Source organism: Molothrus aeneus, chromosome 21 (assembly GCF_037042795.1).
Source record: "Molothrus aeneus isolate 106 chromosome 21, BPBGC_Maene_1.0, whole genome shotgun sequence".
NCBI lineage: Eukaryota > Metazoa > Chordata > Aves > Passeriformes > Icteridae > Molothrus > Molothrus aeneus.
The window spans coordinates 1316414-1338609 of record NC_089666.1 but is presented as its reverse complement, the minus strand read 5'-3'; the positions used below and the strand labels follow the sequence as shown (position 1 = coordinate 1338609).

At 47.2% G+C, this 22196-nt stretch overlaps 1 protein-coding gene across 1 annotated transcript; it reads left to right on the top strand.

The window, feature by feature from the left end:
• Window positions 1-164: 164 nt before the first annotated feature.
• On the top strand, window positions 165-19943 carry MICOS10 (mitochondrial contact site and cristae organizing system subunit 10). Its single transcript, XM_066563898.1, has 4 exons — window positions 165-278; window positions 12622-12669; window positions 13183-13292; window positions 19699-19943. The coding sequence occupies exons 1-4, from the start codon at window positions 212-214 to the stop codon at window positions 19705-19707; spliced, it is 234 nt and encodes a 77-aa protein (XP_066419995.1). The 5' UTR covers window positions 165-211; the 3' UTR covers window positions 19708-19943.
• The last annotated feature ends 2253 nt before the right edge of the window (window positions 19944-22196 follow it).

The following is a 22196-nucleotide window of genomic DNA, read 5'->3' as shown; positions in this document are numbered from 1 at the left end:
TTACGGGGGCAAATGGCGTTTGGGCCGGATCCTACGGGGAAAAAGGGGATTTTGGGCCGAGCCCAAGGTCGGGCGCGGCGGCCATGACACCCTCCAGTTGGTTACCATGGTAGCGGCAGCGAAATCTCGCGAGATGTGCCGGTGCTGGCGATAGGTGGAGCACCTGATCTCGCGAGAGTTGCGCGGGGGAGGAGGTGAGGGGACGGGCAAGATGGCGTCGGAGGGCGACCTGGGCAGGAAGTGGGACCGGTGTGTGGCAGACTCCGCCGTCAAGCTGGGTAAGGACGGGACGGATACGGCGGAGCGGGAGGGCCCGGGGAAGAGCGGTGGTGGTCCCCCCGGGCTCCCCGAACCTGGGAGAGCGGCCGCCAGCGTGTCCCCGCGGCGCGGGGCCCACTGTCCCCCGCCACCCCAGGTGCGCCTTAGGGCGGTTGTGAGCCCGGGAGGGGCTCGGGGTGTCCGGAGGATCCGCCCTCATGGCTGCCTCCGGCGTCGGATGGAGCCGGCGGCCCCGGGCCTGGCAAGGTGACCTTGGCCGCGGGCTCGGACCCCTGGCGGGCCCGCTCCCAGCCCTGCGCCCCGGCCCGGCCCCGGCTTACCGCGCTCTGGGCGTGTTTGACCTCTGGCTACTCCCTGTGCTGAAGGTAAGAGGTGTCCGCGGGAGATCTGCGATCCGTAGGAAATCTGGGCGGAATGAATGAGCGGCGGGCAGGCACCACCGGCTCCTGGCGTGCCCGACCTCGGCCGCCTTCGGCTTTGCTGCGCCGGTGGGTTTGGATCGGTGCGTGCAGAGCTGCTCACCCCGCTCCGTGTGCGAGGGGCTGCGTTTATTAAAGGCAATAGGCAGCGTGACACGCTGAGGGCTTTGGCACGTGTCACTTAGTACAGCGTGTGGAGTGTGACATTGAGAAGCGCCGTCCCTGTCCCAGCCCTGTGGCTCTGCCTGTTCGTCAAGCAAGGGAACAGTTCTGGTGGTTTTTTTCTGTATTTATTTGTCCTTAAAGTGAGAGTTATGCACGTGCCTCAGTTTTCTGCAGCAAAGCATTGCCGAGGTTTCACTGAGTGCTGTGAGGTGTAGGGGTGGTGGTGGCTGTGGTGGCAGCACCATGCTCACCCTGTGACCGGCTGCAGAGTGACACCAGGCAGAGCTTGTGGCTCCACAAAATGTGTTTACAAAGCCAAATCTTCAAATGCAGTGTGTAGAGCAAGAAATGCAGTGTGTGACACAACATGTCGTTCCATGTTGGTGCAGATGTCTCTTTTAGAGCCATAAATAATATCTGGGAAATGTGAATGTTTATTTCTTGAGGCTGCAGGGGCCTTGTGCTTGAAAGCTGATGAGGAACTCGGGGGTTTTAGTTGCCTAATACTTTTCCATTAGAAAAGATGTTTAATAATTTTAAGTAAACTGAAACTTCCATTGTTTATAACAGACCTTTGAAAAGTGTCAAGTGCTCCAGAGCAGTGTTTTTCCTTATGAAATTCTACTCAGGTTTGTCTGACAAACATATCTGGACATGTTTATGTTTCCATAGCATTGGTTGCTTTATCATAAAATATTAAGTATGCCAAATTATAAACAAGAACTTGTTCCATGCTGCAGCTGTACATGTCAGAATCCTGTACATCCTCTGCCCTGGAGGCTGAAGGAAGTGGATACAGGGTTGATTTCATGGAATCCCAGAGTGGTTTGTGCTGGAAGGGACTTTACAACTCATCTTTTCCCACCCCTGCCATGGCAGGGACACCTTCCACTGTCCCAGGCTGCTCCCAGCCCCAATGTCCAGCCTGGCCTTGGGCACTGCCAGGGATCCAGGGGCTGCCACAGCTGCTCTGGGAAATCCTCACAGGGCCTTACCACCCCCACAGGGAAGAATTTTTTCACATTATCCAACCATATGCTGCCTCTGTCATTGGGAAGCCATTTCCTCTTGTCCTGTCTCTCCAGGCCCTTGCAAACAGTTTCTTTCTCTCTTTTCTGTCAGCTCCCTTCAGGTACTGGAAGGCTGCAATGAGGTCACCCCAAAACCTTCTTTTTTTCCAGGCTGAACAATCCCATTTCTCTCAGCCTGTCCTTCCAGCAGAGCTGCTCCATCCCTCTGATCTTTCTGGTGCCTCCTCTGGACTCTCTCCAGCAGCTCCAGGTCCTTCCAGGGCTGGGGTCTCACCTGAGAGGGGCAGAGGGGCAGAGTCCCCCCTTTCCTGCTGCCCACGCTGGGGGATCCCCCAGGGCTCGGGGAGTTTCTGCCTGGGTCGTGTCCAGCTCTCACCCACAGCACCCCCAGGTCCTCCTCTCTGGGGCTGCTCCTGATCTCTTCATCCCTCAGCCTGGATTGGTCCTGGGGGCTGTCCTGAGCCACCTGCAGGGAAACCTCATGGGATTCCCATGGGCCGCTCCTGGAGCACAGCCCTGTCCTTCAGGTGTGTGCAGCACTCAGCCTGGTGCCTGTCACCTCCTGTCCCCTGCCTGGTGCCTGTCCCCTGCCCTCAGCCTGGTGCCTGTCCCTGCCCTCATCCTGGTGCCTGTCCCTGCCCTCATCCTGGTGCCTGTCACCTCCTGTCCCTGCCCTCATCCTGGTGCCTGTCACCTCCTGTCCCCTGCCTGGTGCCTGTCCCCTGCCCTCAGCCTGGTGCCTGTCACCTCCTGTCCCCTGCCTGGTGCCTGTCCCCTGCCCTCATCCTGGTGCCTGTCCCCTGCCCTCATCCTGGTGCCTGTCCCCTGCCCTCAGCCTGGTGCCTGTCACCTCCTGTCCCCTGCCTGGTGTCTGTCACCTGCACTCCTGGCTCTGCTGTGGACCTTTCATTTGGATTTGGTGTTTTCTTCCAGCCTGAGGGGGCAGCAGAAGAACGAGAACCTGCTTTGCATTGTGCTCTGGGGCTCTGGTCTGAGGATTGCCAGTGTTGGCATCACGAGGATGAGCAGAGATCTCAGTCAAATTCATGTTTTCCATCAGGCTGCCCAAAAGGGTCACCTGTGCTGCATGTCTTTATCTTCCCTCCAAACCCAGTGGGGTGGGCTCAGACATGTGGCTCTCTTCCTGTGTGAGGGCACTTTGCTGCTTTGTGTGCTTTTACAGTTGATCAGTAGCTGAAGCATTTATGCTGGCAACCTCCTGCATGAATTGTGTGCTGACAACACACATTTTTCTGTGGTATCCCAGTGGGAATGATTGTTTTCTCTGCAGGGACATTAAAACTGTGAGTGCTTGGGTTGATTGGTTTTGTAATATTACTGCAAAGTTTGCTGGAGTTTCCAATATAAATTATCAAGGGTGGTTGTTGTACTGGAAAGAAAGAAGGAAAGAAAATAATTTTTTTTACTCAAGGATTTAGTTGTTACATGGGATACAGGGCTTGGTAAACTTTGCCAGACTTTTCCTTTTGGTGGCCACAATTTCCTTCCCAAGTGCTACAGCCAGGGAGATCTCCCCAGCCAATGGCTGGGGAAAAACAAACATTGTGATTAGCCCAGTGTTTCCCATTCCAGACTCTCTAAATAAAGGGAGGCACTGCATTTCTGGAGCTGTGCATGCACAACATTTCCCAGTGTCTGGGAGAGCTGTGCACAGATAACTCCTGTGGATCAGTTTGAGGGCTGGTGGGACATGGGAACAGAAAAGGGTGAGAAGGGGAGGTGAAGCTCCCAGGCTGGCTTTATTAACAAAAATGTGGTTTAAATTCCAGCTGGGGCTGTGCTGCCTGTCCTTAGCCCATCAGGATTCCCTGTGTAAGTCAGGGTTTGTCCTTAGCTCTGTTTGTAGTTGTGCAATACTGTTTTAGTTGGAGACCAGGCTCCTGAAAAAAACTTGATCTCCTGCCACTAAAGCTTCCAAAATAAATATTTATCTTGTGTTGCATCTTTTGAAATGCTGTATTATGTTTTTGAGCTCTTGGTCACTACCTGTGTGGATCTTGTAATTTAGTATGAACTTTTTCCTGTTAGCTCCAAACAGAGGATGTTGTCAGGCGTTGTTAGGACAGGATTTCATTTCAAAGAGTAGTAGGTCAACCTTTTTATGCCTGCTCAGAACATTGAGCCATTGTTAAATGGAGCTTGTGGTCACCTCGTTTTTACTAGCATGATATTTATTTGTTTTGCTAATGATGAGGCTGTATCCAGGTGGTTTTGTTCCTCTTCCATTCCAGAGGCAGTTGTGAGCTCAGTGTTTGTGTGCAGAGGCCTGGCTTGTGCTGTCTTAGCTGACCAGGGGGTTTCTGACAGACAATCCAGGTCCTGCTGGCTCTGGCTTTGCACCATCCTCAGAGCTTTTCACCCAGGCAGTCATTTAAATAATTTAACTTCCTGTTCCTTTTTTTCATTCTGATTTTGATGCAGAAAAGCTGCTTGTTACTTTCTTACAGAAAACCTGTTTGTTTGGCAGGTGGGAGCAGAGACTTGAACTAGCCTGGCTTTCTTTTCCTTCCCAGCTTCCAAACCTTTCTCCATTCCTGTGTCCTCTGCAGCCTCCACAGCCATTTCTTCCTTTTCATCAGTCGAGCAGATGAAGTAAACACTGCCGTGGTCTTCCTCCACCCTGCAGGCTCCAAACCCTGTTCAAAGGCTTGGTTTGTTTGTTTAACTGATTGATAGTTCATGGCTGTTTATTTGGAAGGACAATTACTCACAGAAGATTGACAGAGGTGGTTTTTTTGTTGAAAGGCTGTAATTTTGGACAAATTATTATTATGTGCTGTTTCCAGGGGACAGAGGCAATAGAGAGCAGTGTGGAAGAGAAGGAGGTTTAGGTGCCCTCATGCCTTGGTTTGTTTTGAAGCTGTTGTTGTTTTAAATGAGTTGAAGGCTGTAATGTTCCTGATACTGGAAGATAATCCTAGGGAAGCTGTTTGCTTCTTGACTTGTGTGTGTGAAGTTGCTGTGTTGAAGTTAATTTTTTTTTCAGGAGAGAAATGTTTTGATGTATGTCTGTGATTGACCAAAATTCAGCCTGGAAGCTTGTAAATAACCCAGTGTAGTGATTTCATTTTCCTCTAATCCTCTGTTTTGACATCTGGAAATAAAATGCTTCTAATTTCCATTTAATAGGGATTTTTTTAAGAGAAAAGGGCACTTTGAATTCTGCAACTGTTAACATGATTTCTTCTGCCTTTCATCATCTGGTCTGCTTGAATAGCTGTTCTGTTAATGGCAAGGATGAAATTGTATTGTTTGTGTCATTCCACAGATTGAATATTTCAGAAAGAATCATTGTATGGATTGTAATGTCAGTATTTTTAAATAATCCTTCACATGGTTATGAGTAGGATAAAGTCAGTCTATATAATGATAAAACTTGATTACACTTTCTGAAAACTGGATTAGACTTTGTCTAAATATACAAAAATCCTGAAATTCCTGTTTTGAAGTGTTTTTTTGCTTGGCAGTTGTATCATGACCATCCAGGCTTGGCTACCAGGCCAGAAGGCTTGTTCCCAACTCCTTTGGGGTTTTGTTTTTAATGCTGGAGAACATGGATATGATGTGAGCACCCAGCTGCATTGTTGTGTGAGCTTTGTTGGAACCCCAAGTTATTTTTCCTGGTCTTACAGAAGATCCAGCTCTACTAGTTGTGTCTTGCAGCAGAGCAAGTAGTGTAAATATGAACTGCTCATGGCTCAGGCTGTGCAGGGAGGCAGTACAGACAATAAAAAATGTTTTCCTTGGAAGAGGTGGGCAGTGCTGTTCTGAGAATAGGCTTTTAGTCCAAAATCTAACAGCAATTTTTAGTAATGATGTTAGCAGAGCTCTGAATACAATGTCCATTTACAAATTAGAGGCTGTTATCTTCTGTTGGAAGAAAAAGACAGGAAACTCTTGAGGAACCCAGGTCTCCTCCTAAGTGCATTGTGTCCTGCTGTTCCCTGGCTGGCTCTGGGTGAGCCAGGGAGCTGTGCCCTGTGGGCTGTGCCCCAGCAGGAGAGAGCAGAGCTGTGACAATCCATCTGCAGCTTCTGCACAGCCCAGGCCTCCTGAGCCCCAAACACCCCAACTTCTGAACCTCAGCCTTGGTGCATTGATGAGGGGCATGCAGTGATATCCTGAAGTTTACTCCTTGAGAACTTTCAGCAGTAGGTGGGAACAAGACTTTGCTGGTTTTTTATATCAGGAGCAGTTTTCTGAGAAAATCCTTTCAGGGCTGCTGGCACATCCTTGGTGATAATAAATGAATAGTGAGAGGTTTGAGAAGGATCAGGCTCCTCTTCTGTTCACTCCTGCCAGTGAGACACCCCTGAAACTCTTCTTGCTCTCAGTTGTCTCTGTTTCTGAGCTGGGCCAGCAGACGTCAGTACTGGCAGCCTGTGCTGGGTGGGTGTGGAGCAGCAGCATTGCCAACCCTCACAGCTGGGCTGCAAAAGCCCTGAGAGTGGTGTTTACTCCTGCTAAACCTTTCTTTTCAGCAATGTTACTGTTTTTATTAGCAGAACATGTAATTGCAGTAAGACAAGGTATTCCTGTCAGAGGGGTGCTTTCTGTGTTATGAGAAAATTGCTGATTTCTTATCCAGGAGCTTCTAAAGCAAGCACAGCCCTGATTTGTCTAAAAGCTTGGTGCATCACTGATCACAGAATCCAAAATGGTTTTGGGGTGGGAGGCATCTAAAGCTCATCCAGTCCAACCTGGCCTTGGACACTTCCAGGGATGGGGCAGTCCCAGCTTCTCTGGGAAATCTGTGCCAGGGCCTCCCCACCTTCACAGGGAAGTGGCACTGTGTGAGAGCAGCTTCCACTCCTGTCCCCTTCCCTTTTGAAGGAGGGAGAAAACCTTTGTGCCCTCAGGTCTCACAATTCATTCACCAGGCTGTGCTGTGAGGTTGGAGTTTGTGGTGCAGGTCACTGTGGGCTGATGTTGGAGTTTCTGGTGCAGGGTCACTGTGCTCTGAGGCTGTGATGTTGGAGTTTGTGGTGCAGGGTCACTGTGCTGTGAGGTTGGAGTTTGTGGTGCAGGTCACTGTGGGCTGATGTTGGAGTTTCTGGTGCAGGGTCACTGTGCTCTGAGGTTGGATTTCTGGTGCAGGGTCACTGTGCTGTGATGTTGGATTTCTGGTGCAGGGTCACTATTGTGATGTTGGATTTCTGGTGCAGGGTCACTGTGCTGTGGTGTTGGAGTTTCTGGTGCAGGGTCACTGTGGGGTGATGTTGGATTTCTGGTGCAGGGTCACTGTGGGGTGATGTTGGATTTCTGGTGCAGGGTCACTGTGCTGTGGTGTTGGAGTTTCTGGTGCAGGGTCACTGTGCTGTGATGTTGGAGTTTCTGGTGCAGGGTCACTGTTGTGATGTTGGATTTCTGGTGCAGGGTCACTGTGCTGTGATGTTGGATTTCTGGTGCAGGGTCACTGTTGCGATGTTGGAGTTTCTGGTGCAGGTCACTGTGCTGTGAGGTTGGAGTTTCTGGTGCAGGGTCACTGTGCTGTGGTGTTGGAGTTTCTGGTGCAGGGTCACTGTGCTGTGAGGTTGGAGTTTCTGGTGCAGGGTCACTGTGCTGTGATGTTGGATTTCTGGTGCAGGGTCACTGTGCTGTGGTGTTGGAGTTTCTGGTGCAGGGTCACTGTGCTCTGAGGCTGTGATGTTGGATTTCTGGTGCAGGGTCACTGTGCTCTGAGGCTGTGATGTTGGAGTTTGTGGTGCAGGGTCACTGTTGTGATGTTGGATTTCTGGTGCAGGGTCACTGTGCTGTGATGTTGGATTTCTGGTGCAGGGTCACTGTGCTCTGAGGCTGTGATGTTGGATTTCTGGTGCAGGGTCACTGTGCTCTGAGGCTGTGATGTTGGATTTCTGGTGTCACTGTGGTTCCTTGGGACATCACAGACCTTGGTGCTGCTGCCTGTGCCTCTGCAGCAGTGCTGGTGTTTACCCAGGGTTTGCCTTTGAGCAGCACTTGACCTGACCCTGAGTGCTTAAGGGTGAAAGCAAGCCCTGAAGGCATGTTGGGATTTTTGATTATAATGATATTTGGATGTTAATATTTTGTTATTCCAATTTTTCTCTGTTACTACAGTTAGATGCTAGTATAAAACAAAATTCTCTTTTTTTCTGCTTCTTTCTTGAGTACTTGGTATATAATTTCACTGTGTTTTCTTCTAGTGTCCATGCTCATTTTTCTGTCTGCTCTGCAAACAATCCACACCACAGGGGAGATGGGAATGAAAGCTTCAAAGTTGGTGTTTGAAGAAAATCTGATTCCTGCCACTAAGACCTTGCAAAGAGTCTGCTTGAAATGAATTCTCTCCGTAAATAAGTGAATTCATGGTCTCGGATTTCCAACTGGTGCTAAGTGCTGTCCTGTGAAGGCCCTGGTGTATGAAGGCAGCTTCCCTCCACATTTTTACAAAGCAATTCTTTATGTATCTTGTCAGAGTGGGATTGGAGGCTGAAGCTCTCAGTTTTGTATTAGTGTGTGTGCAATGGCAAAGGAAAAGAACAGCTTTCGTTTTGGAATTAAGTAATTGAAAACCTTCCAGCTGCTATAGTAACAGCAGCACATCTGCCAGATGTCAATGAGCATATTTTAATCCTTCTATTTTAAGTTTCAAGCTATTGAAGCAAAGTACATCTAGGTGTGGCTGTGTTAGTAGCTGCCTCAGCCTGCAGCTACTTGGGTAGCCTAGGAAAGAACCGTGTAGTATCACTGTTGGAGTGACTGCTGATTAAATTTATAGAAAAAGCTTTTCCCAGATGTTCTTACGGGGCAGGAGCCCATCCTGAAGATTTGTGTTTCTCTCTGAGACACTTTTATGATGTCCTGTTGGGCATACAGCGTGTGCTCTCCTGCGTGTTAGATTGATTGGAGGTACTGGGAGGTTTTTCTTGGAAGGTGTAGGAGCCAAAAAAGGAGAAAGAAAAAGTTTTGGTGCCTGGGCTTGCTGCCTAATGCCAATTCCGTGTGGCTGTGCTGCACAGGGGGAGCAGGGCTGAGGTGTCCACACAAGTGTCCTGTCCCCTGTTGACACTGTAAATGAGTTTAGGCTGCAGTGATGAATGTGGGGTGGAAGAGGCTGTTTTTCTAGTTAAACATTTTAAACTGTCAGAGAAGGTGAAAAATGGGTTGTACTCTTTCCTGTGGCCTTTTCCTGCAAAGAGTCTGTCAGGCAAGAAAGGGAGGGAAAATGTGCCTGGCGTGGATCAAGCCCTTTGCTTTTCCATGTTCGTTTGTTTTTATTGTAAGATAAACCTTTCATGTTTCATTGTTATGAAGTTAAAGCCTGGCCTAGAGGTGCTGATCTTTAGGAGGAACAGCTGGAGCATCCCCTGGTCAGGTGGGAGGCTCTTTGAAGCGACATGTTGCCTCTTTAAGAGGAAATGGAGCATGTGAGAACTTAAACCTGTAAAACTCATCAGCAGCTCTGCCATTGTTTATCTCTGCTGTAACTTTATATAGAATTAAAGTGAAATGCATTACTTTGCTCCCGAGGCAAGATGGTTTTGCTCCCCCTTGGTCTTGGAGACACAGGAAATGACCACATAACCACAAATACTTTCTAGTGGAATGAAGATGAGTGACAAACTTCCCACAGAAAGTTTCTTAGCCAGACAGGCTAAGGAATTAAATGTAGCTGAAGGCTCTGGTTTTGAGTTAAAACCAACTCCGAACTGGTCAAGCCAAGTAGAAAAGAGCAGATGCTGTGCATGCAGTGCCTGGTGTGAGGGGCAGAGCTGGTGTTCCTCGTGGCCAGGGCGTTGTGCTCACAGGCTGTGCCTCAGGAAAGGGGTGACCTAGGCTGCCTGGCAGATTAGCAAAGCTCAGGTGCTTTTTTGGCTTTGTTTCTCAAGCTGCCTTCTTGCACAGAAGGCCAGAACCCATTAGCTGTCAGATCTCCTCCTTCACTTCTCTGTAGCATTTCCATTACTTAAAGCAAGGTCTTAGCCATCCTCCTATCAGTTTTTGGTACTCATTGTTGCTGTAGACTCCTTACAGCTGGAATAAAGTGCAGTGATAGCACAAAATTGCACAAAAATGCATTTGCATGAAGAAGAACAATCCTTTCAACTGAGCTGCTTCAGAAAAAGCTTCCTTAAGGCAGAGTAGTTTTCCCTAAGCCAGTCATGCTGGACCACATCTGTTTAACAGTGGTGTTGGTGTGGGGGAAGGCCAAGTTTGTGTTTTAGACTTAGTCTGAATTGCAGTTGACATAAATAATAAATTCTTCACCTTTTAAGTGTATCCTGTAGCTTCCCCCATGGCCAACAGGAAGCAGCATTGATGGCATGTGAGTGCAGCCCTTACAGAGGGGCTGTAATGTCAGAGAACATCTGAAGGAGGTGAAGAGAATACGAGATAATGATAATTTCTGGAAGTAAATGGAAAGCAACTGTATTAATTGTAGCTGCTTCCTTAGTGCAGAGCTGTGTTAATACAAGACAGGAAGCAGTTCAGCACCAGGCTGGTGAGGAGAACGTGGGTTTGACTGGTTTAACATGGAAAATGTGGTGACATTAGAAACTGCCCAGGCTATGCATGGAGATGATGCAGGATTTGTCATCCTGTACATGATTTCTCATTGATTAGCTAAGCTGTTTGGATTGGCAGGGGGATCTTCCCAGGGACAGGAGGTGTAGGACAAGGGTTGCTCCCTCATGGCAGGGCTGCTGAGCTGGGCACTTCAGACAGTCCTGGTGCTGTGTGAGCAGAGAGAATCCCTCCAGCAAATGCTCATCAGCTCTGAGCAGCCCAGAGCAAACCAGCTCAGTAGGGACTGGCAGAGGGTGCAGGCCAGGGCACCAAACAGGATGGGTCCTGGAGGAGAGTAATAATCCTTGGTGGCATAAGCGCTGTGAGAGCCAGCAGCAGCTGCACTGCAGCACAGGAGGGCTCGGCTGGGGCTTGGAGGGTGAGCCCTGAGGGAAGCCTGGTGTCTCCTGCAGGCTGTGGTGAGCATTGCTCAGTGCTCAGCTCTCAACGAGCTGCTCCAAGGAGTCTCTTACTGTCTGAAAGGCACAAACCCCGAGGCTCTGAGCAGACACCTGAGGATCCCAGACTTTCCCTTGGCTGTGCAAATGATTAGGGTGAAGGCCTGACCTTCAGTGCAGCGCTCGGGCTCTGCGGTGTCTGGGGGAGTTATGTCAGCATTGCCTGGCAGGCGGTCAGAGCTCCTCCTGCATGTTTTGTACGCCTGCTCCCCATTGTAATGACCTGGGAAAGTAGTTACCTCTGGCACAAATGACAATCTGTAGTAACATGAAAAGGGTTTTCAAAGCCTTTTCCAGCTCTCAGTAAATACAGAGAGTAAAGTGCTAACAGAGGGTGAAGGTGGGCTGCTTTGCTCAGATCATGTTTGCTTACCTCTGCCCTAATATTCAGGGGCTTATCATCAACAAAAACGTGGGATGCTTAGTTAAGGCACAAGGTGGTGCATCCTAATGCACTGAGGATGTCAAGTATTCTTTGCTAATCTTCTTCTTGTATTGTTCCTCAATACAAACTATCAATTTTCCTTGTATTTTTTACAAGGAAAACATTTTGAAGAGCACAAGGAAACTTAAAAAAAACAAAAACTCAGCATCCTACATGCAAGGAGAGTACAGAATTCCTTGGCATTGTTCTGTACTCAACCCAGTAACTAATGCATTCAACAGGACCATGTGCTTTTAGGAATATAAAAAAAGGATGTATTTTAATTAGCAAACTCATAATATTTAATTTCTTGTATTGAAAGGAGAGAGTTGAAACCTATAACAGGATGTGTTTGCTGCAAAATAAACCTGAAGCTGTTGGTTTGTTTTTTTAATGAGGATGTGCGTGACTGATTTTTTTCTTTTTTCAAACTTCTGTACTTCCTTGCCTTATCTAAAATTCTTCTCTTCAGTGGACATAATTAAAGGTAGAATTTGCCCACTCAGCTGCATGTTTTCACTATGATATTTACTGGGTCCTGAGAGGAGTTTTGCAGACTTGCCTGACATCTTACATAAAATCATTAGCTCACCTTCCAAGGAGATTATTTTTAAATATGCCGAGTTTTTTTAGTGGCGCTGAATAATTTTGTTTCAACTGCTGCAGTTATTTCTATGTATAACATAAGGATGTGAAAAGTCATTCATTCCTAATGTGTTTAAATATGCTCCATAATGAATGTTGGGGATGTGAAAGATAAGCAGCCTGGAGCTTTCTTTGTAAGGTATAGGGTAACACAAAGCTTCAAAGTTCTGCTGCCCTCGGGACACACATTGAAGCACTTAAAGTAGTGAGATAAACGAAATACAATGAGATATTCATCTGCAGAATCTGAAGCTCAAGGACACAATAAGTTTTCATTTCAAATGTTTCTCATTTGCTGACAATGAGCCAAATAAATTTTAATTCCACATTGTAGATGGTGACAGAAATTCAGGAACTTTCCCTAGGATGAGAGTCTGGTTTTTTCCCCAGATATTTCTGATAATGTACTTATTACATATGTTGGGACTCTAATGTGAATTAGCTGCTTACAGTTACTTAAGAAAACAAGAATTGGTTTTTTCAGATTTGTTATGTAAGAACTCTCTGGTTGGGTGTGCTGAAATAACATGTAGCTGGATAGTCATAGTCTGATGTTCCTGAGTTGGAATCAAGACTTACTGTAAAGAACTAAATCATTTTCCATGACTTTGCTTTATCTTTTTCCTCACCCACTGCATTTCTTCTTACAGGTGCTGGATTTGGACTAGGAATTGTTTTCTCAGTCATCTTCTTCAAGAGTAAGTACAGTGCATTAATCTTGGCTGCCTGGCTTCCCACTGTCCCTCTGTTGTAGGTACAGCTAGAAGCCTTTGAGGCATGTAGAAGTTAATCAGCTTGTTAGACCAATTCTTCCATTGTTTGGCCTGTCTTTTCCATTGAAATGGAGTTCCCAAAACTTCCAGCTGTTGTGTAACAAGGTTGTTATCCATGGCACCTCCCTGAGCTCCTCCTGTGCTCAGCTGGAATCCTGGAATGGCAGGAGAGCCTGAGCCAAATCACTGGAGCTGTGTCTAGACATCAGTGTATGCCAGCCTCACCAGGGCTGTAAAACTGATCTTAGTTCTTCAGCTGGGCTTTAAAACAGAATCAGTTTCAGTAACACCTTGAATTCAGACATTCTCTCTGTTAAGTTCTAAACACGTGTTCCTGTTCCTCTTCTTCTTCTGTAGTGGGCTGGTTTGGAGGATTTTCTACATAACAAACAGCTTTCCTTGACTTCACATTTTCCTCTGTGCTTGCCTCTTCCACAGGAAAGACATGGCCTATTGCATTTGGGTCAGGGATGGGGTTAGGAATGGCTTATTCCAATTGTCAACACGACTTCCAGTCTCCATATCTCCTCCATGGTAAATTTGTAAAAGTAAGTATCAACATGTCTGGTTTGGCACTGCCCAACACCAGGTACCCAGGAGAGCCTGGATTACCCTCCCCTGTCACAGCTGGGCAGAGGAGAGAGAAAAAAATTAACAGAAAGTTCATGAGTTGAGATGAGGACCGGGAAAAACACCTCAAGGGCAAAACAAGTTCAACTTTAAGTTGGAAAGTGAATTTATTATTAACAAAATTAGAGGGGGTTAATGAGGAGTAAAATAAGGCCTTGAACACCTTTTTGCCCCCAGCCCCTCTGTCCTTCCCACCCACAGCACAGGGGGACAGGAGGGTGGGGGATCTTGGTCAGTTCATCACCCGAGGTTTTCTTCCCTTGCTCTGGGAGAGGAGTCCTTGCCCTGTGAGACCCTGGGGTCCCTCCCACAGGAGACACTTCCCCATGAACCTCTCCAGAGTGGCTCCATTCTCAGGAGCAGCAGTCCTCCCAGCACTGCTGCAGTGTGGGTCCCTGCCATGGGCAAACACTCCTCCCAGCACTGCTGCAGTGTGGGTCACTCTTCATGGAGTGCAGTCCTGCAAGGACAGGCAGCTCCAGCCTGGCAGCAGGGCCCTCTCCCCATGGGATCTTCCCACTGGAACACAGCCCCCTCCAGGCACCCACCCACTGCAGTGTGGGCACCTCTGCCACGGGCTGGGGGGGATCTCTGCATCCCCAGGGATCCCCATGGGCTCTGGGTGGATCTCTGCATCCCCAGGGATCCCCATGGGCTCTGGGTGGATCTCTGCATCCCCAGGGATCCCCACGGGCTGGGGAGGGGATCTCGGCATCCTCTGGGGATCCCCATGGGCTGGGGGGGGGGGGGGATCTCTGCATCCCCAGGGATCCCCATGGGCTCTGGGTGGATCTCTGCATCCCCAGGGATCCCCATGGGCTCTGGGTGGATCTCTGCATCCCCAGGGATCCCCATGGGCTCTGGGTGGATCTGTGCATCCCCAGGGATCCCCATGGGCTGGGGGGGGGTGTCTCTGCATCCCCCAGGGATCCCCACGGGCTTGGGGGGGGGGGGGGGAAATATCTCTGTATCCCCAGGGGCTGGGGGGGGAAAAATCTCTGCATCCCCTGGGGATCCCCATGGGCTCTGGGTGGATCTCTGCATCCCCTGTGGATCCCCAGGGCCTGCAGGGGCACAGCTGCTCCAGCCTGGCCTCACCATGGCTGCAGAGGAATCTTTGCACCAGCACCTGGAGCAGCTCCTCCCCCTCTTTCTCCACTGGCCTTGGTGTGTCCATGTTGTTTCCCTCCCATGTTCTCACTCCTCCTCTTCTCTGGCTTGAAGAAAAGCTGTGCACCTTTGTTTTGGTTTTCTTCTTAAGTCTTTATCACAGAGGCATTCCCGCATCTCTCATGGCCCAGCCCTGGCCAGCAGAGCCTGTCCCTCTTCAGAGAGGCCCTGGCTGTCAGGGACTGGCTCTGCTGGACAGGGTGGAAGCTTCCAGCAGCTTCTCACAGAAGCCACCTCTGTGCCCCAGCCTGCTACCAAAAGAGAGGCTGTGCAAAACCACCACACAGTGCTAGCTGCCCTTGCTTGGGAACTGCTTTACTGAAGTCACATTCTCCATTTACATGGGTGTTCCTCTGCCTTTTCCAGAGGAGTGCTAGTAGGAGGAAACTTGTGTTGCCAAAGCTGGAATGTTCCCCTGTTCTTGAATATCTGGTGTGTTTAACAGTAGATTTACTAGACTGAATACATGGAATTAATTGAACAGATCCTGCAGGTAGCTTTTCCCACAACCTGAAAACACAATAAAAATACATGTCAGAAAAGCAGAAAAACTAAACTGGTGTTAAGGTTCTTCAGATTTTCAAAGAGATGAGCTGGGAAGGAGCTGAGAGTCATGTCAGGTAGATCTGCCTGTGGAAGCAGATCTTTGATCTTCTGTTGGGTTTTGGGGTTTTTTTCAATATGTAGACAATGATCACTTTTAAGTTTTGTGGCTTGTTTGTCTGCACAGTAATGTAGTAGTTGTACCCTGTAAGCAGTTTTGAAGAGGATAATTTCAATGAGTTCAGTATTAACACTGAAGTAAAATGTTTTAAAATATTTTACCATGCTGAAGTAAACTTTTTAAGAATGGATTAATTAGCAGGAACCATTTGTGCAGTCACAAACTGACTCCATTGGTGTTTTCTTGATTTCTTCATGTGTCAGAGCTGGGGCTGTTCTCATGGTAATTTATTCCTGTGGCACCTGGAAACAAAAGGAATGTGTTTGTGTGTGTGTGTGTGTGTGTGGGTGTGTTTGCATGTGTGTGTTTGTTTGTGTGTTTGTGTGTGTGTGTGTGTGTTTGTGTGTGTGTTTGTGTGTGTGTTTGTGTGTGTGTTTGCGTGTGTGTTTGCGTGTGTGTTTGCGTGTGTGTTTGCGTGTGTGTTTGTGTGTGTGTGTGTTTGTGTGTGTGTGTGTGTTTTGTTTGTGTGTGGGTGTGTGTGTTTGTGTGTGTGTTTGTGTGTGTGTTTGTGTGTGTGTGTTTGTGTGTGTGTGTGTGTTTGTGTGTGTGTGTGTTTGTGTGTGTGTGTTTGTGTGTGTGTGTTTGTGTGTGTGTGTTTGTGTGTGTGTGTTTGTGTGTGTGTGTGTGTGTTTGTGTGTGTGTGTTTGTGTGTGTGTGTGTTTGTGTGTGTGTGTGTTTGTGTGTGGGTGTGTTTGTGTGGGTGTGTTTGTGTGTGGGTGTGTTTGTGTGGGTGTGTTTGTGTTTGTGTGGGTGTGTTTGTGTGGGTGTGTTTGTGTTTGTGTGTGTGTGTGTTTGTGTGTGTGTGTTTGTGTGTGTGTGTTTGTGTGTGTGTGTTTGTGTTTGTGTGTGTGTGTTTGTGTGTGTGGGTGTGTTTGTGTGTGTTTGTGTGTGTGTTTTTGTGTGTGTGTGTTTGTGTGTGTGGGTGTGTTTGTGTGTGTTTGTGTGTGTGTGTTTGTGTGTGTGTGTTTGTGTGTGTGTGTGTTTGTGTGTGTGTGTGTGTGTTTGTGTGTGTGTGTTTGTGTGTGTGTGTGTGTGTTTGTGTGTGTGTGTTTGTGTTTGTGTGTGTGTGTTTGTGTGTGTGGGTGTGTTTGTGTGTGTTTGTGTGTGTGTTTTTGTGTGTGTGTGTTTGTGTGTGTGGGTGTGTTTGTGTGTGTTTGTGTGTGTGTTTTTGTGTGTGTGTGTTTGTGTGTGTGGGTGTGTTTGTGTGTGTTTGTGTGTGTGTGTTTGTGTGTGTGTGTTTGTGTGTGTGTGTGTTTGTGTGTGTGTGTGTGTGTTTGTGTGTGTGTGTTTGTGTGTGTGTGTGTTTGTGTGTGTGTGTGTTTGTGTGTGTGTGTGTTTGTGTGTGTGTGTGTGTGTTTGTGTGTGTGTGTTTGTGTGTGTGGGTGTGTTTGTGTGTGTTTGTGTGTGTTTGTGTGTTTGTGTGTGTGTGTTTGTGTGTGTGTGTTTGTGTGTGTGTGTTTGTGTGTGTGTGTGTGTGTGTGTTTTGTGTGTTTTGTGTGCTGTGTGTGTTGTGTGTGTTTGTGTGTGCGTGTGTGTGCGTTTGAGTGTGTTTTGTGTGTGTGTGTGTGTGTTTTGTGTGTTTCTGTGTGTGTGTCTGTGTGTGTGGGTGTGTTTTGTGTGTGGGTGTGTGTGTTTTTCTGTGTGTGTGTGTTTGTGTGTGTGTTTTGGGTGTTTGTGTGTGGGGGTGTTTGTGTGTTTGTGTGTGTGTTTGTGTGTGTGTGTGTTTGTGTGTGTGTGTTTGTGTGTGTGTGTTTGTGTGTGTGTGTGTGTTTTTGTGTGTGTGTGTTTGTGTGTCTGTGTGTGTTTTTCTGTGTGTGTTTTGTCTGTGTGTTTTTGTGTGTGTGTGTTTGTGTGTGTGTGTTTGGTGTGGTTTTGTGTGTGTGTTTGTGTTTGTGTGTGTGTGTTTGTGTGTGTGTGTTTGTGTGTCTGTGTGTGTTTGTGTGTGTGTGTTTGTGTGTGTGTGTTTGTGTGTGTGTGTGTTTGTGTGTGTGTGTGTGTGTTTGTGTGTGTGTGTTTTGTCTGTGTGTGTTTGTGTGTGTGTGTTTGTGTGTGTGTGTTTGTGTGTGTGTGTTTTTGTGTGTGTGTGTGTGTTTGTGTGTGTGTGTTTGGTGTGGTTTTGTGTGTGTGTTTGTGTGTGCGTGTGTGTGTTTTTCTGTGTGTGTTTTGTGTGTTTGGTGTTTGTGTGTCTGTGTGTTTTGTGTGTTTTGTGTGTGTCTGTGTGTGTCTGTGTGTGTTTGTGTGTGTTTGTGTGTGTGTGTGTTTTTGTGTGTGTGTTTTTGTGTGTGTGTGCTTTGGATCCACAGAGCCATGGCCTGGTTAAATGCTTTCAGTGCCACTGCTGGAGGGGCATCACCAGCACATATTTACAGTTCCTTTAAGTAACTTTAAGACACTTCAGAAAGTATCAAGGTAAAATATTCTGCCAGGGGCTTCTCATGCAGGAGCCAGGGTGCAGAATTCCCTCCTGGATGGCTCCTCTGCCTGCTCAGGAGGCCTGCAGGCATTTCCAGCCTTCTCCTGCTGCTCCTAGAGCTGCAAGTTGAGCCCAGTCCTCCTTGATTTACTTTTATTTTTGCAGATGAGCTTTTTTACTTCTTTTACAGTCCTCCTGTTTTACTTTTTTGCAGATGAGCTTTGGCCAGCCTCCTGCAGCCCCACCAGACATACCTGCTTACAAATATTCTCTCCAGCTGCCTGTTAAAGGGAAACAGTAACAAGATTCTCCAACAAATAAAATCTTTGGAGAGCAATATAGAGAAACTGGCTTGGATGCAGCTGCTCAGCATTGCCAGCTATTGCCCAGAATAAAAACTCTGTAGCTCTTGTGGCTGGATGTGTTAACATTAAAATGTGTTAGTAATGCACACCATCCTGAGGGTGTCCTCCAGTTTATGTCTCCAAAAAAAAGCTGGAGTGACATGACTGTGGCTTCATGTGAGTGCTGAATGACTGCTCACATGTTGTGAGAGAGCCTCTTTCATTCAAGGATGCTGGTTCCTAGGGCTGTTGGGCAGCAGAAAACACTGTCTGGTCACCCTAGGAGGGGATTTCCTTTGGATTAGGGACTAATCTGGAGCAGGGTGGTCCTTGGAAGCATGAGCTAACTGGAAGGACATGCATGGCACAAGACAAACAGTTTCCAGTGCAGTCTCCATGACTTTCTCTGGCACAAAGAGGCTGAGAGAGAGAAAACACAGATGAAGCCATCTAATGGTTAATGTCATTAATTCCCTCCCAAATGTCATGTCATGGGTAATGGCTCCAGGGTTATTACAACAAAATTATTTCATTTCTCTTGCTTAGGAACATGGAAGATATTGTTGCATTATCACTCATCTGTTTTTTTCCCTAGAAAAATTTGCTGTAACTAAACTTTGTAGGATTTCCTTTACAAAACTGAGTTCTGTTCAAATGCTAACTTGCCAAAATGATAGAATCTGCAAGAAAATTGCCTTTATTAGACAGAAATGTGACATGGATTAACTTGGCCAAAATTATTTCTAGTTTTCTGAGCCTGTCAAGTTCACAGGATCACAGGAGAACTCGAGTTGGAAAGGACTTCAGGGAGGTGATGGGGGTTGGCTGTGAGGTCAGACCAGGTAACTCAATTGGGATTGTTGATTCTTCAGGATCAAGTTCTTAATTCTGACTCCTGAGTCAGAATGAGAGAGGACAGAGGACCTTCAAGGTACTGGATAATCAGGAGATGTCACAGTGACTTTGCAGCTGTTGTAACTTGGGTCATCACACTGCCCATCCTTTGGGTTAGACATTCCACCATGAAACCCCAATCCCAGTGCAGGAGCCATTCATCTAGACCAAAAGAATACTTAAAGTGCAGCAGAGTTGTAATTTGTGGTCAGAATATTCTGAGTTTTTTAAGTAATTTGATCAAGTGGTTTTCATGGCGACTTCAGCAGAATTTAAAATCAATGTGTCACAATTATTTTTTCAAGGCTTAAAATGCTATGGCTGTGTATTACACAGCCTAGATGTCTTTGCAGAATGGAAAATATCCTAGTTTTCAGGTTATTTAGCCTGTATTATCACCCAAACCTCACAGGTCCTGTACTTTGATAGGAATGTGGATTTATATTGATGTGCAAGAACACAAGAACACAACTTGCAGCCTTTCCTCTTGCTCTTTGTGGCTTTGATTTCAGTCTGATTTCTCTTCAGCCTGTGAAGAGTTAACTTGACCAATAATGTGGGGTTTGTTGAAGTATCCAGTTTATCAAAATGGAGAATTATGCATGAAAACAGCTGCTTAATTCCTCCATCTACAACCTCTTGCTTTAGCAAAGGGTGAAAATGCTCCCTTACCCTCTGGAAAGGTTACAGAGCTCCGTGACTTGCTTTACATCCTGCAGCACCTTCCATGTCAGGAACCCAAATGGCTTTTTAATAATATAAGCCTTCTTGCTTTACAGGAACAGTGACTAATGGCTAAGACTATCCCAGTGGGAAGGAAGGAGAAATCAATGATTATTCCTCAGGAATACTGAAGTGCCCCTGGAATAAGCCAACATTCTTCAGTAACGATCACCAGTAACTCTTTATACTCCAACAAACTGTTTCTGTCTATGAAACAAAGATCTGTTGCTTGTTTTGTATCGTGTCTGAAAAGTGCAAGGAAGAGCTCTTCTGGGAAATAAATAAAAGAAAAATGGCCTTCTCTGGTGTGTTGACTTTGTATGTGAGTGAGAGAGAGGGAGAATGGAAGGAGAGAACTTCATTTGGAGTATTCAGCAGCTGGGACCACCTGGGCCACTGGGAGAGCTCCTCAGCAAAGCCAGCGTCGTCTGTTCCTCCCCAGGCCTGAGAGCAACCCCCATCCACCATCCAGTTCAAAGAAGCATTCCCACCTCATAAATCACCCTCTAGACCCCTGCTGCTTGTGTCGGTGTTTGGAGAGGAATATAAATACTCCTATGTCCTGTTTGTACAGTTGCCCTTTAAAATTGGGATTTTGTCCTCTCAGAAGAGGCAGAATCCAAACTGTGTGACGGATGCAGCAAGGCCCTGCTGTCTCTTGTAGCTTTGGGTCATGGAGTGACCCCTGTTTGAAACTTCCCAGGACAGTGGGTGAGTTAAACACATCCTTGTGCCATCTGGCTCTCAGCTTACCCTTTAGGCTGATTGTTTTTGCACCCCTCTTCTGTGGGAGAGCAGAGAGGTTTCAGTGTCTGGCAATGGGTCACAACTTCTTAGAGCTTTCATTGCCTTGGCAGGACACTGCTCCAAGCACTCCCTTTACCTCCACCTCAGTCCTTGAGCTGCCTTGTTGGCACATTTTGCTGCTCTTCCCCTGGCTCAGAAGCTTGTCTGCACTGCTTTACTCAGACCATTCTCTAGCTCTGGAGATGACTCTCAAGGATCCCTTGCCTTTGTCCCACACTTGTGTGCTGTCCATGTAGCACAAGGAGTGAGTGCGTGTCTCCAGACATGGCGTAGGTTGGTGCAGAACTTGCCTGCACTGAGAGCCTGTGGTGCTGCTTGGTGAGTGCTGAGAGATGGGAAAGTGACAGAACAACTCCTGTTCTGCACAGCAAATAGGAGAAAGGAAAACAAGTTGTGCGATCGTTGTTTTTTAAACCGTGCCAGGAAAGGAAGGGGATGGACCGAGGGGTAAGCTGGAGTTCAGAGGGCTTGAGAAACTCCTTCTCTTCCAGGCCTGAGGTGTGGGTGCTGCTGCAGCCCTGCATCCCCGCCTCTCCTGGGCACTGCTCTGTGGATCCTGACTCTGAGCAACGTGTTGAGCTGTGCCCAGAGTCAACAGACGCTGAGGAGCTCGCCTGGAGCAAAGGACTTGTGAAATAAAAGAGCTCCAGTGCCAGAGCAGCATTAAGATTGTCAGAGCATGATACCATCCAGGACCATTGCTCCAGCATGTCCTTGTTTTTCCACCTCCTCCCTTGCCGGACTGCATTCATCACTCAGGTCAAAACAGCTTATTGAAAACAGGATATCTTTCTTTCTTCCCAATTTTGAATCATTTTATCCAGCCCCAATTTTTAATTTGAACTATGTACTTTGGAGCCATAGCTCCTCTGTGGTTTGGAATGGGGTTTTATTGAGTTCTCTGTGTGTGTGCTGCAGCCTGGGAAGCCAGTGGGATCTGCTGGAGAGAGGAGCAGCAGCCTGGGCAAGGCCCAGGAGAACCAAAGGCGGTGGCAACACCTCACACAGTGACTGTCAGTGTGCAGAGAGAGCTTCAGCTCCTGCTCTGTCCTTCAGGCTGATGATGAGTTCAATTTTTATTTGGGGTCCCTGGTAATGAGTCATCCTGCCCTTACATGCTCTGCTCCAGCTCAAATGTGACTTCCTAGAGTTAATTCTTACTGTGGGCTGCTCTGGCCTGTGATCAGGTGGTTCTTCTGGCCCTGGAACTCAGAGATATCCGTGGTAGATATCAATTCCCAGTGTGTCCTTTACTGCTAGAGTGAGAACAGTCACAACAAAGGTGATCAACATGGGTGAGTGTGGAAAATATGCACAATTCTAAAAGTGGAATTTAAATTTGTCATTGCTCTTTAAATAGGATAAAAGCTTAACCTTTTGGTTTTCTTCACAGCTGCCTTGCTTCTTGTTGTCTGTGTTGATGTATATATATATATATATATGTATATGCACATATAACTACCATGTGAAGAGTCTGTATTTGTTTTGCTTTATTTAATTAAAGATGTATTATCCTAAACCTATTTTTGGACCTGTCCATGTAAGCTGTGCAAAATATCTTCTTGTGAGGACAGGTCTCCTTTTTCCTTCTGTGGAAGGGGCCTGTACCCTTCCCAGCTGAGGCTGGAGTTTGGTTTCCTGCCTCTTAATTTCTAATTGCATAAATGGAAGGGGGAAAAGTGGAAATTCTAAGTACCAAAAGGCATGTTAAATTTAGTATAATACACTCATCTGGAAACTATCACAT